The following is a 13,819-nucleotide window of genomic DNA, read 5'->3' as shown; positions in this document are numbered from 1 at the left end:
GCCTGTAGTTCCCACTCCAGCCAGCAGTTCCCGGAGCCCACAGTGCAATCTGGTCAAAGCAGGAACCCTGACACCCCACAGGATGGGAAGGGGGGGAACACCGTGTAGGAGGTGGAGCAGGCACTGGAGAGTGCTGGCAACAGCTTCAAAAATTCTTCTGGCACATTCACAAGCAAAGCAAACTCCAGTTTCAAAAATACTAATGTAATTCAAAAGACTGCAACTTCATTCATAAATAAGATACGTCTACTGAGGAAAAAATATACATATTTTTTATTCTATTTATTCTTAACTATATCCACATTCTATTTCAAAGACCATGTTTTCAAAATTTCTGCACTAAACTAATAATGAAATGTTTTATGACTCCCCAGGCCCAAATAAAATGATTGTTGGGACCAATTCAATTGATGTATTATGATTCCCTTTGGAAAAGTTTTTACGATGGTAAGAAATAGTTTAGAGGTTAGGAAGGTACAAGTAAGATATCTGTTGAAAAATGTGTTTCAAGAACTCAGTAGTAAATGTTTTAACCTGACGATTGAATACAGCAATAAAAGAGTGCCTCAAATTAACATCTAAAATGCAAAATTAAAAAGCGATTTCAGCATGCAGAATGAAACAATTTTCATAGCCTCTATGCTGAAACTACTGATGTTACTCAAAAACGAGAAGGTATTTAATTAATTGCAATTGATATAAAAAAACCTAACAGACAAGAAACTATAAATTTAAAACTGAAAAATGACATTGTTTTGCTTATGAATTAAGACTTTTCCGAAAAAATACTTTTTTATCTTAAGGAACAAGATTTCTCTCCTTAACAAAGCTCAAAATATAATAAAATTATTTTTTTTCCATAAGTCTCTTCCCCCAGTGATCAGATAATACTGATTTTGTTCAAAGACAAACTTGAAATAATAATTCAAAATAAAGTAACTCGAGGGGAAAAACAAGTTCCACTTTCCACACTGTGCGTGATTTTAAAGTCCACAGCAGCTCCAGAACACCAATTTGCGCTAGGGGAACACACTATCGAAATCGTGGCCGTTCCCTTTGCATCGAGAAAGTACGAGGCCTTTCTCCCGGGATGAGGTGGCTGCGTCACCCACACTTTGCTCTTTCTGTGCAGAGCTGGCCCCTCTGGGCAGCATCCTAGGCCTCAAAATAGGCCCTTCTGTCCATCACACCTTCGTGTTGATTCAAATTTCTGGTCCCCAGAGTATTTGTTGTCCAAAAAGAGGTCTATGAAATGACGTATCCCTAGTTGGGGGTCTTAACCTACAGAAGGCCACAGGTAGGCTTCAGGTACCCACAAACCCTGCAAGACTACAAGCAAATACTAGACGTCTGTGCACACGTCCATTGTTCTGGGGGCCATCGGGTCACCTGACAGGGTCGGCACCTAAGCGAGGCTTGATCAGAGGAGCGGCCTCCGAATGGCCAGCCCTGCTGAGACGCTGCATCTTTTTAAGAGGCAGCTACACGTGCACAGGACATTGGGCCGCATAGACTCCTGCCGTCGCCCAAATCCAAACAGGCATGTTCTCTGTAGCTCCCGCCTCCACACACGAAACCAGCACAAAGCTACCTGCACCGAGCAGTGCTCAAGTCCTAGAGTCCACCCCGAACTATGGTATTCCACTATGCGTTCTGTCCCCGAGAGAACAGGATGAATCCAGGTTTCACAGATGCAAGGGAGACTCGGGACACAGAATTCCACGCAGTTTCCCAGACAGTCACCTCACAGACAAAGACGTGACCATTCTCTTTAACTAGTCACCCTTTCTGCTACCAAGAACTCAAATTCACTGTCAAAACGGATCACACGCTGTACGAAGATCAGAAATTGTTTGAGCAGTTTCGCTTGCCCTGAGAAAAATTTTGAGATTTGTTTCAAAATCAGTTTAACTCTTTACGTTAATAGAGATCCTAAATAGTATATAATGCCTGTCTGTCTACCACCCCACCCCACCCCCACCGGACAGCAAAGCTTATCTCACAGCTGCGCAGACTAAATAAGCAAACGTGTCCTGACGCTCCAGGAACAGGGCCTCACAATGATTCAGAAGCTCGGCCATCTGTGTAAAGCTCACCCTCGATACTCCAAGGCCTACCCATCACTCCCTAAGCAGCTTCCACAACTACACTCAGGCCTGCTCTGCATGGCTGGTACTCGACGAGCTTCTGCACAGACCAGGCCCCGCAAGCCAGGCCAGTCAGCTAAATCCTAATAACGGCCAACGTCTGTCCTCCCCAGTCTAAGAAACCTAAGTCGATCTCTTAAACAAAAGGCCTCGCTATGATACATGTATGACGCCAAATTCCAACAAGACCTACTGCATTTACAGCACCCCATGGGTTTAACTCAAATTTGCATCCTGACTTAAACTCTTAAGCCTGTGCTCATAAGAGCTCAGCTCTCCATAAACCCGGAGGAGGCCTTTTTAGGAGTAAAGTGAGAGATACACCGGTTCCACTGTCTAAAGTAACTGAGCTACCCCCAAACTTTTGTTTCTATGTGTTGAATAAACTTCCCAGAATGCAGTTGCTCTCTTCCTCTGCTGCACAGGCACTGGCCACAGTTCCCTGTTTCTATTACCCCCTAAGCTCCTCTAAGAACCCAGCGCTCAACCACGTAACCATGCTGCACCCCCTTTTCGTCCTGTGACGCCACGTGCTCTCTGAAGTCACCAGCTAGGCCTTTGGGAAGTCGGACAGCCGTCTCCCGACTTCACATCGGTACCACTTTGGCTAATCTCTACCATTCCCTCGCTTTTTTCTCTTTTGTATTATTATTATTATTATTATTATTATCCCCTTCCACTTTCTCTTCTCCTGTTTTCTACAGCTCTGCACATTCTGTCAGCATTCGGGGTTTAGCACAGCTGGACTTCTTCTGAGGCGCTGGGGCCCATGAACCCTTTCTGCTTCCTCAAGTATCTCCAAAGCCTTGGCAAGGTATGGCACATCATGTGTGCCTAACAAATACTTGCTAAATATTTGGAGAGAAGATAAAAGCTGATTTCCCAGTTGTCTGAAGCTCCCGAGACCAGTGCATCTAATTTCTACTTTTCGCCTCACTGACTCATGCCCTCTCCCTCAGAGTCACCTAAATCAGATCTAACATTTTTTTCAGCTTATGTATCCACTAACAACTCTTATTGTGTACATACCTCAGCCATTTGGTTGTTCCTAAACGCTAGGTGAAATGCAGCTCATTGTTTCTTTGTAGAATCTCTCTCAGAAAATTGAACACTGAGCTGACAGCACCAGCCATAGGACTTGCTTTCCTCTAGGAAGGAGCAAACAGTGGTCAAGTCAAACCTGCTGGCACCTAGAGAAATGGGCAGGACCAGGAAAGGCTTCTCACTTTCTGCATTTCACCTGTTACTGATTCAAATGTATTTACTATTTAACAGGCTCTCATCTGGAAATAAAATAGACTCATGTGGAAAAATAATCCTCAAAATGTAGTCAAGGGAAGAAGCAGTATGTTCTAGATGCCATCATTTATTTAAAACAGGGAGGGGCAGAGATAGCCGACACAATCGCATGTATGTGTGTGTTACTTCCCTGCAGAAATGAGAAAAAATCAGAGCGTTGGTTGCCTGTATAAAAGGCAACTACCGGGTTGGGGAACAGAGCTGGGAAAGGGGACTTCCTTCCATAGTTTTAAATTCTGAACCATTATAATGTGTCACCTAGTCAAAAAGATTTAAGTTAAAGAGTAAGAAGTGAAATTTACTTGGGGAACAAGGTGAGTCACACACTCCAACCCCTGGTCGTATAGCTGAGGAAACTAACACCCCAGAGAAATTAAGCTCCTTGGCAAAACCACACGATTAGCCAGTGGCAGAACTAGGAGTAATTTTCAGCTCATAATTCAAGGCTCTCTCCTAACCAGTCATGTTCCTATGCCTCCCAAGGTCATGGCTTCTGAGACAAGACCCCAGGTTCTGCCTCGTGCCTAATGTGAAGACAGCTGATGAGCTTGAATTTTATCAACAGCATTTTATCCCAACTGCAAGCCTAAGATTGTTCAGGTTCCTTCAGTATAAAATATCCTCAACTGAGAGCCAAGCCAAGTATGCTAGTTGTCAAAAGCATGTATAATTTCAATGAGACAATTATGGTCCCAAACGATGTTATTTGAAGACCTGCTATAGCACAAACAATGCGAATGAGAATAAACAACCTACTGCGATATGCTGTGACACAGTGAATCTCACATATTGACCAAAAGAAATCAGACCTAAGAAAACATTTGTATGGTTTCATCTTGTCAAGTTCAATAAATGGGCAAAGCTAATCTAGGTTGTCAGACAGCAGGATAGTGGTTCGTCTCTGACTGGACAGAGCATGATGGGGACTTCTGGGGGCTGCGACTGTCCCATTTCTTGGAGAATGACACTGCTGGATCATTCTCTAAAAGGCCTGTAACTTTCAGACCTTGAGCCTACAATTCTGTTTTAGCTGGAAGGTGACTCTATAGACACTTAAGGTTTTTTTCTGCTATTATTTTAACATACTGTGGTTCTGTTACATTTAAATAATGTGTGTAGTGGTTGACTATACATCTATCTGAATTTAAAGTCTTTCTTTAGAAATAAAAATGTACAAGTAAGAAAAACAAATATTTGAGAAAAAAAAACAAAAACAAACTTCAACCCAGTAAAAAAATGGGAAGACACCTGGCACAGGAGCTTCACACAGAGGACGAACGGCTGTCAGAGGTAAAGCCTTATTCACACAGGACTGCGAGTTACAAGTCCCAGTGAGACAACACGACACATACCAGGACGGCCAACCTAAAAAGGACAGATTTACACTCAGTGATGCTGAGACTGCAGAGCACGTGGACGCCCGACGCTGCTGCTGGACAGTAACGTAGTCACGCGAGGAAACTGCGTGTCCACCACAAGCCAGAAGTGCACGGCGTCCGCAGCAGCTCTGACCCGTGACAGCTCCAAACCGCATACTATCCAGACACCTACAGCAGGAAGGGAAACCGGAACGACAGTGTGACAGTACAGGGGGGTGCCACACCACAAAGAGAATGAACACCTCTGCCATATAACAAGAGGGATAACCCCATAAAAACCAATGTGGAACGAAGGAAGCCAGAGACGAAAGGGCACAAATTATGAACCCAATCCTGTGCAGAAACAAGTCACACTAATCCCTGGCGTCAAAAGAAGCTAGCTGGGCGGTGGGGGTGCAGCAGCAGTCGCTGGGGGGGAACAACAGGAACTTCCCAGGAAAGGCTCGCGGTCCAGCTCCTGGCTCCTCACGAAGCTTCATGGGGCTCTTCACGCCAAACCTGCACTTTTCTGTACAGACATTCCGATCAAAGTAACAAACACGTCCCTGGCTGCTCCCGAGGAGCCCTCAGCAGTGGCGACAAGGACGTGCCACGGATGCCCCGCCTTGCGCTGTGCCCAGCCCTGTGAGCGGCACCTTCCCCTCTGCACCAGGGGTCTGACCTACACAGTGAGCTTGACTTCTGCATTGAGAGCAGTCTGTCCGTGCAGTTCATCAGCTTACACAAACTCTTACTTTTGATCCCCTACCAAACAGTTTGCACCTATGCCGAGATTTGAGGGGACGGCACCTCACAGGTGTGGGCACCTGTCCCCTGCCCACCCTCTCAGACCGGAAGAGCCCTGCCCCAGGCTCAGGCCTCCAAGCCTGACCGCACAGTGGCATCACCAAGAGCTTAAAGAGCAGTGATACCTGGGTCCCACCACCTCACAGGCTCAAATGTCATCGGCCCCCAGGCGGCCAGGTCACAGGGATCTTCACAAGCTCCCAGGTCACTCCTGAGTCTGCGGCCAAGGGCGCAAAGCAGCGCATCGGCCTTGGGGTAAATATGCACAGAAAGCCCTAGGGCTAGAGAGCTTGCAAACACTGCTAATTCCTTCAGCACAGACACGGTCTTCATGTGCAGAGACAATGTACAGGCCCTGATGTCTAGTAAGATTACAAAACAACAGAATTGACATTATCGAAGGAAGAATTACGGACAAGTGTGCTTTCCCAAGACTAGTTTTCTGTCAAAGACCAAGATTTTGAACCCATGTTAACTCACGACTTACTCCAAGATCACAAAATCTTTAGAATTTAAGTGTTGTCTAATCACACTTTCCTCAGTACTTCAGGTGTTTGCCTACCTAAGAAAGTTCAGTTACAGACAGGGAAGGGTGCTGCTTTATGAAAAACTGTTTTCTTATTAATACCTGATATGGTCCGAAACTTAGGATTTTACGCAGAATCCATCTCCCCTTAATTGTTACCTACCAATAGTACCCAGCGTTGCTGATGAAGCAAATGAGTCACCTAAAATCTGAGGGCGCTACATCTCCAGCTGCTTTGTAAGCAGTTCAAGTTCTACCACTCTTTGCCCATCCTAGTATCCCCTCCCTCGGAGGGAAGAGTATAGAGTTCCTAATTCGTCCAAGAGAATCTAAAACGGCCTGAACTGGTAATCTGAGCAACAAAGGACTTGTTTATTCATTTGGCTCAAGGTCTGCCTGTGTCTGCTCTCTGGAAATGAAGTATTACAAATATCCCTCCAACAGAAAACAGGAACTTTGCAGACAGCCAACGAAAGGGTGCAAGCTAGGGAGAAAACTTTCACAGCATTCTACAGGAAAAAACAGATGGCAGCCATACAAGATCCCAAAATGTGGTTCCCATCAAAGTCACATTACTGCTTATTAAAACTAAAATAACTACGACACAAAAAAACCCTACCTCACTCATTTTCTACCCCCAGGATGGTGACAGTCACAAAGCAAGGGCTCAGTAAATGCTATCCCATCAACTTACAGACAAGGCTTCCTTCTTTACTTCTGTCCTGAGCTAATTATTACTTCAAGAAACGTTTGGAGTATGCCTACTCCTAATTCTTGCTTGAGGTTTCTGTTTCGACTTCATTTGTCTGGAAAGCTGAGACGTCAAGTGCCTGTTACATGTTTCCCCAAAATAAGACCTAGCCGCACGATCAGCTCTAATGCGTCTTTTGGAGCAAAAATTAATATAAGACAGTCTTATTTTACTATAAGACCCGGTCTTATGTAAGACCGGGTCTTATATTAATTTTTGCTCCAAAAGACACATTAGAACTGATCATCTGGCTAGGTCTTATTTTCGGGGAAACACGGTACCTGCTGCCATGAGGAGCTCGGGCCATCAAGGGACACACAGTCCCGGCAGCCAAGGCAGAGAGCACGTCTCTGTTGCTGAGCTCGTCTCTCCAGCTCCTAGCAAAAAGCCCCCCCACCACAAAGTACTTTAACGTATTTGTTGAATAAACAAATTAACCCATACGTGGGGCTTAATGTTTATCAAGGCAGAGCAACAAAATGCACACTTTGGACTCAAATGTAGATTCAAATCCCAACTCTAACGCTTACTAGCTGAGTGGACCTTCCAAATAATTTCCCGTCTTTGAGCCTCATTTCCCCACCTGTAAAATCCCTACCTCCCTTCCATGTGTTTCTTAAAGTTCACCATGGGAGACATAAAAAAATCAAAATAACTTCAGATCATGAGAAATATTACTGAGAGTAAACTGACAGACAAGGGTCCTCAAATGTTTGTGTCTCAGGACCCCTTTACATTCTTAAATATAAATGAGGACCCTAAGACCTTAAGTTTATGTAGGCATAATCTATATCTACTGATATTTGCCGTTAGAAATCAAAACTGAGATTTAAAAAATATATATTCATTAAAAAATAAATCTGTAACATTTAACATATTTTTAATGAAAAAATATATTCTCCAAAATCTAGTAATAAGCGTTTTCACCTTTACAAATCTTTTCAATGTCTGCTTTATTAGATGACAGGTGGATCCTGGTATCTGCTTCTGCGGTCTCTGTTGCAAAGTGTTGCTTCTGAGTGAAATACATGAGGATAATGGGGCCTCACAGTTTGGTGCCACCATACCCGGATCTGTGCTAAGGCCTCAGCAGTTTCACCCTAACTGCTTTCGTATGAGGAGTGCAAATGTTGACCAAGTGAAAAAGCCAAATAGTGTTAGTGTCACCATGAAGATATTTACCTGACAGACCCCAAAAGTGTCTGGGAACTCCCAGGGGTCCACCAGCCACTGAGACCCATGGAGGGTGGAGAACGGCTGGTGTCAAGTGGGGAAGTTCCTTTGAAACAGGTTTGGGAAGGTCTCTCTAGAAGCTGAAGCACTGAGACATGCAGAATGCGCGGCCGGGTGCGTCCTCAGCAGAGAGGACGGCGAAGGCCTGGAGAGCATGGAGGAGCATAACGGAGTCCACGGCAGAGCGCGGAGAGAGCTGAGAGAGAGGCCAGGCCGGTTAGGATCCCAGAGGCCTGCGGATCTCGCAGTAAAGCGATGGGGAGTCCACCCAAGAGTTTGCATCAGGGCTGGGCCATCTGAGTGACATTTTAAAGCGCTCCTTCAGGCTGACGGGTGACGGACTGACAGGACAAGACCAACAGACACCAGTCAGAAGGCGGGGACAGAAGTCCACCTGAGAGATGATAGGATGGCTCGCTCAGGTGCTGGTGACATTGGACATGGATAGAGTGGGGCCCAATGGAAATACACCTTTGAGGTAGAAGGTACAAGACTTGGTTATGAAATGCTTGGGGAATAAGAGAATTATTCTTTAGGTTTGGGACTTAAAAAACCAGGTGAACAGTGATGCCGTTTGGTAAGATGGGGAAGAACAGGTTCCCAGCCTTATGTCAACGCATCTGCTATATTCCGTCTCTAGCCTAAGCCTTCTTCCAAGTGACTGACACTGCACCTTACGTTTTCCTGACAGACGCATATTAGCGAAGATAAAACACTGAACCAAGCAGGCTGCGGCCCCAGCAGTGCGAGGGCTGAGACCTCCGTGCAGACGCATCGGCCGCCGAGCAGAGCGGTGCACACCCGCGCACCCGCACCGGCGCCAGCCCCGCTCCAGGCTCCGCGGAGGCCACACGAGCGTGTGAGTTCCTGCTGCAGTTCGTCCGCGCCGTTGTCGTCGCGTGCACGTGTCTGCTAACTTCATCCATTCCCGTAAGCACAATAAGGTATGCGGTGCGGTGTGTCCTGGGTGACTTACAGTGAGTCCTGTCTCGACCTCTTTCTCCCTAAGCGCTTTACAGGGTGAAGTTCAGAAGGTCCGGCCTGACCTTCTCGCTTTGCGAAGCAGGGCGCTTGCGGCCTCAGCCCGCATCTCTGTTCTCTGGTCACAAGCTTCTCACTGAGTCACTTTACTCACCCGCAGGAAGGGGTGACACTGCCTCCCCAGGTGGGCGAGCCGCCAGCTACACACGCGTCAGTGGGGCCCCGCGCGGGCACCAATGCCAGAGCCCCGCGCACGTGTCCTGTCTAAAGAGTCCCTGCGGTGCCGAACGCGAGGGGCCTCCGCCTGCACCAGCGCCCGTCCCGGTGGCACCTGGGCGGCCGAGGCAGCCCGCGGGTGGGCGGCGTGCGGCGCCCTGTCACCGGCCGACCGCGGCGCCCCGAGCCCCACCCAGCCTCGCACTCGGAGGCCGCGGCCCCGGGGGCGCAGCGCGGGCGGCGACCTCCACACACGCGCGGCCGGCGCGGCCCGGCGGCACCTGCGTCCCACAGGGGCCTGCACAGCCCGCGGCGCGGCGGGCCGACGGGGCGCGACCCCCGCGGGCGGAGGCGGAGGGAGGGCGGGCGGGGAGCAGGGAGCGGGAGGAGGGCGGCGGCGCGCACCTCGCCCCCGGCCCGCGCCGCCCGGCCCAGGAAAGTAGGCCCAGCCGGCGGAGGGGGCGCCGCGCCGCGCCGGTATCATTCCGCCCGCGCCCTGCGGCCCGACAGTCGGCCGGCGGCGGCCGTGGCGGCGGCAGCGGGCGCGGCGCCCCTCCCCGCCCCGGCCCGACCCGGCCCCGGCCCGCGCCGCCGCCCCCGCCCGGCCCCGGCCCGCTCCCGGCGCCCCCCGCGCCGCATCCGGGGACTATATTCGCGCGGAGCGGCACAGCGCGGCCGGCCGGGCCGGGGCCGCTTACCGGTGTCGCCGCGCGCCTTGCTCTCCTTGGGCTTCGGGGGGCGGCCCCGCGGCATCGTCGGCGGCGGCGGCGGCCCACCCCTCGGCCGCACACACACTCCACACACATACACTCGGCGAAGCGCGCACGCGCGGGGACCGGCCGCGGGGGCGCGGCGCGCGCCCGACCGAGCGGCGGAGGCGGGCGGAGCGGCCCGGGCAGCGGGCGGCCGCCGAGCCCCGGCCGAGCGCCCGAGGGCCTCACGGGGGCAAGGCGGCCGAACGACCGAACCGGAGCGCTAGGACCACGCCGACTCCGGCGGGTTCCATGGCCCGGTGGGCCGATTAGGGCCGTTGGGCGCGGGCGCGCGGTGGGGGCGGGGAGCGGCGCCTGCGCATGCGCGCCCCGCCGGCCGGGCCTGGTGCGGACCGAGGGCGAGCGGCCCGGCGTCACCTGCGCTCCCGGCCTCGCGGCGGCCGGCCGGCTGGCGGGCCTTCCCCACCTGGCGGGCCTGCGTGGAGACGGAGGGCCGGCGGGCGGTCGTTGCCTGAAGGTCCTTGCCTCCCAGACGTGTGGCCAGACCGAGTCAACCCGCTGGGACAGCCGTCGGGAAATAAGTAGGAAAGATGCCCTTTTAACGTGGGATAACCGGGTAACATGGAAAAAACCCGGCCAAGGGTTCTTTGTGTGCCAGGTGCTTAATATGTGTTAGCGTATTTGTTTAATTCCGGGAATAATTTTTGTACACATCATTTTACTGTATCATTTCAGGATGGCCTTTGAGAGCATCCCTGTGCACTGTTTTCATAGTGGCAAAGGGGGGGGGGAACTAAATTAATAATCAAAACATCAGTCCTGGACTGAGGAGCACATATTCAGAAGTCTCTAATGTTCCTGTCATCTGATGTAACACATTAAAATTGACAACTTCAAATTTGTCGATTTTTTCTGTTTTGTTGCCCACACTATGACAAATTTACAATAACAGGATAGCAAAGTGTTAGGTGAGGTTAAAAGACTAAGTTATCAAAGGAATAATCACTCAAGCCTAAAGAAAGTACTCTTAAGTTTAGTATCCTCAGAAAAATTAATTCAAAGCAATAATGATTAATGATTACCAACTGAATGCAATGTATTAGGTTGGTGCCAAAGTAATTGCGGTTTAAAAGGTTAAAAAGGCAAAAACCGCGATTTCTTTTGCACCAAATCAAGGGAATGCAAGGATGAAACAATCTGTTGCCCCCAAAAATCTTGTAACCAGGGGGCAGGGAAGACACAAAACTCAAAATATTATAATGGAGGTTTTAAAAATCCAGAGAACCTTGAGAAGGACAAGATGAACTACAGTTAGAAAAATAGTAATTGGTTGCGTTCTAACAGATGATATGAAAGGGCTTTCAAGGTGGAGGCAACAGGTAAAGAAGGATAGAAAGTGAGGAAATATGTCATCTGTCAGGTGCTTTGTATATGTTCACTTGTGTTTACGTATATTCATCCAATTCCTGAAAAAATTAGCCAGATAATTAAAAGAAGCCAGTTCAGACAGCTTTTCTAACTAACATCAGCCAGCCAGTGGGATTTAATAATTACTAACACCTGCTGTTTTTAACTGCTTTGTATGTTTTAGTGCTTTACATAAAATACTACCAATCTTGACAACAATTCCATAAGGTACTATTTTACAGGTGATGATACTGACATTCAACGAGTTAAGTACTTTGGTTCAGACTTAGTTAGGCTGTAGGCGAATCCAAACCTACTTGTTAAGCCTATGCACCTAGCTGCATCAAAGCAGAACACACATGAAGTTCAGACGAAATACACATATTCAGGGCTGGAGTAGGACAGCCGTAAGAAAATAGACTGCAAGCAGATCCTAAGAATACTTGGCCGTTTACGAGCCATTCGGATCATGATGTGTATATGAAGGTACACCCTATTTTGTCCTGAAAAGAATTTGAAGCAATTTACATCAGAGTAAAATAAATAGATGTGGGAATCACAAATGAAGTCAAAAAGTAGGAAATCAAAGGGGGTAAGTGCCCAAACTAAATGAAGACCTATGTAGTTCTAAAAGGTGAATGGAAAATTGAAGTCCAGGTTTCTTAGCCAAGTAATGAAGTAGACCATCAGTTACAAGATTATCACCCATAAGAAATAGCTGTATGCCTTTCACTACATCGCTATGTAGTTTTTTGGTTTTTTTTTACTGTACATAATACCATCTGCAAACAGACAACTTTACTTCCCTTATGATATGGATGCCTTTCTTTTTTTCTTTTTCTTGCCTAGTTGGTCTAGCTAAAACTTCCAGTTGAGTGTTGAGTAGGAGAGGTGAGAGTGGTCACCCTTGTCTTGTTCTTGATCTTAGAGGGAGAGCTTTGAATATTTCACCAGAGTATAATGTTAGCTATGAGTTTGTCCTACGTGGCCTTTATGATGTTGAGGCACATTATTTTTCTGTACCCAACTGAGTTTTTATCTTGAAAGGATGATGATTTTGGTCAAATGCTTTTTCTGAATCTATTAAGATGAATATCTGATTTCTATCATTATATTAATGTGGCATATCACATTTATTGATTCACATTGCTTTCCGGGGTAAGTTCCATTTGATCATGGTGGTTAGTAATTTTTTTTTCTGAACAAAATATATATTCATCAGGGATATTGATCTTCAGCGTCCTTATCTGGCTTTGGTATAGGGGAACTTGGCCTCATAAAATGAGTTGGGGAGTGTTCCCTTTCTTCCATTTTCTTTGGAAGAGTTTGAGAAGGATTGGTGTTAATTCTTCTTTTAAATGTTTGGTAGAATTCACTGGTGAAACGATCTGGTCTTGGGCTTTTTCTATGGTGGGAGGTTTCCCATTATTGTTTTAATCTCCTTACTCATTATTGGTCTGTTCAAATGTTCTATTTCTCCATGATGCATTCAGTCGTGGTAGGTTGTATGCAGGTTGGTTTCCCATACTTACCCTCCTGATGTCTCAGAGTTCCATGGAGGGCTGCTCTTCTCTTCCGTTTTGTTGTTAAATCAATAACTACATCAGACATAAACAGGGGTGGTATAAAACATGCTCCCCAGAACCACCACACAAGGCACAGGCAGAGGACAGGGCCCCGCCCTGGAAGCCCATATGTACCGCCCCCCCAGGACATCCTCCTAGAAGTTCCTATGCTCCTGACACTACGTAATCATCTGCTTGCCTGCGTGGTTGTACAGTCTGTTTAGATCTCTCAGAAAGTATTGGTCAGTTGGTCCAACTTTTGAACTTTTTCTTAAAGTTCTTCCAAATTCTTCTGTGTCTTGTACCTTCTCTCATCACTGTGCTTGTGAGAATCATTGACACATGTACATTGTGAGGGGTTTTTTGTTTTTGTTTCAATGAACATACTATGCAGTCTTGTACTTGTCTTCTAGTGTTGATTTTTTAAAAAAATAGTATGAAAAATATTTGTATCTGTTCTAATTTTTTGCTTATGATTTGTTCCAAGTCATCTAAGTTTACTTTTCTCTACTTTCGTGCCTTCCTTTGGATTGATTTTTTTTTTTCTCATCCTCCTTTTCCCCTTTACTAGTTTGAAAATTATATATTCTATTAAGGGTACACCAGAAACTTCAAGATAATACTTATGAAAGTAGAATGTTAATATCTTTACCCTTCTCCTAATTTATATACTATTGTTCTGTCTTTTAATTCTACATTTAAATTGCAGAAGGTATTTTATGCAGTCTTAATTTGTGTAGATATACCTACTTATGTTCCATTTTTTTCTCTCTATGTTCCTTATATCTCAGACCTACTATCTTACTTTGTCTCATA

At 47.2% G+C, this 13,819-nt stretch overlaps 1 protein-coding gene across 5 annotated transcripts in view; it reads right to left on the bottom strand.

Annotated features, from left to right (window-relative positions):
• Window positions 1–10,352, bottom strand: part of ZNF236 (zinc finger protein 236) — an 89,328-nt gene extending 78,976 nt beyond the window's left edge. For 2 of the 5 annotated variants that reach the window (XM_074339815.2, XM_088798059.1), the window contains exon 1: window positions 7,816–9,368. In XM_074339815.2, the coding sequence (XP_074195916.1) occupies window positions 7,816–7,918 (103 nt within the window). In that variant the 5' untranslated portion in view covers window positions 7,919–9,368. Of the gene's footprint in view, window positions 1–7,815; window positions 9,369–10,016 lie in introns of those variants that run through there. The other 3 variants (XM_074339816.2, XM_088798060.1, XM_019715556.3) reach the window with 3 other exon arrangements.
• Between the last annotated feature and the right edge of the window lie 3,467 nt (window positions 10,353–13,819).

This window comes from Rhinolophus sinicus, chromosome 4, assembly GCF_057876585.1.
Source record: "Rhinolophus sinicus isolate RSI-liver-muscle chromosome 4, RSI-T2T, whole genome shotgun sequence".
Lineage (NCBI taxonomy): Eukaryota > Metazoa > Chordata > Mammalia > Chiroptera > Rhinolophidae > Rhinolophus > Rhinolophus sinicus.
The sequence above is the reverse complement of the archived record's forward strand: the minus strand, read 5'-3'. Positions and strand labels throughout refer to the sequence as shown.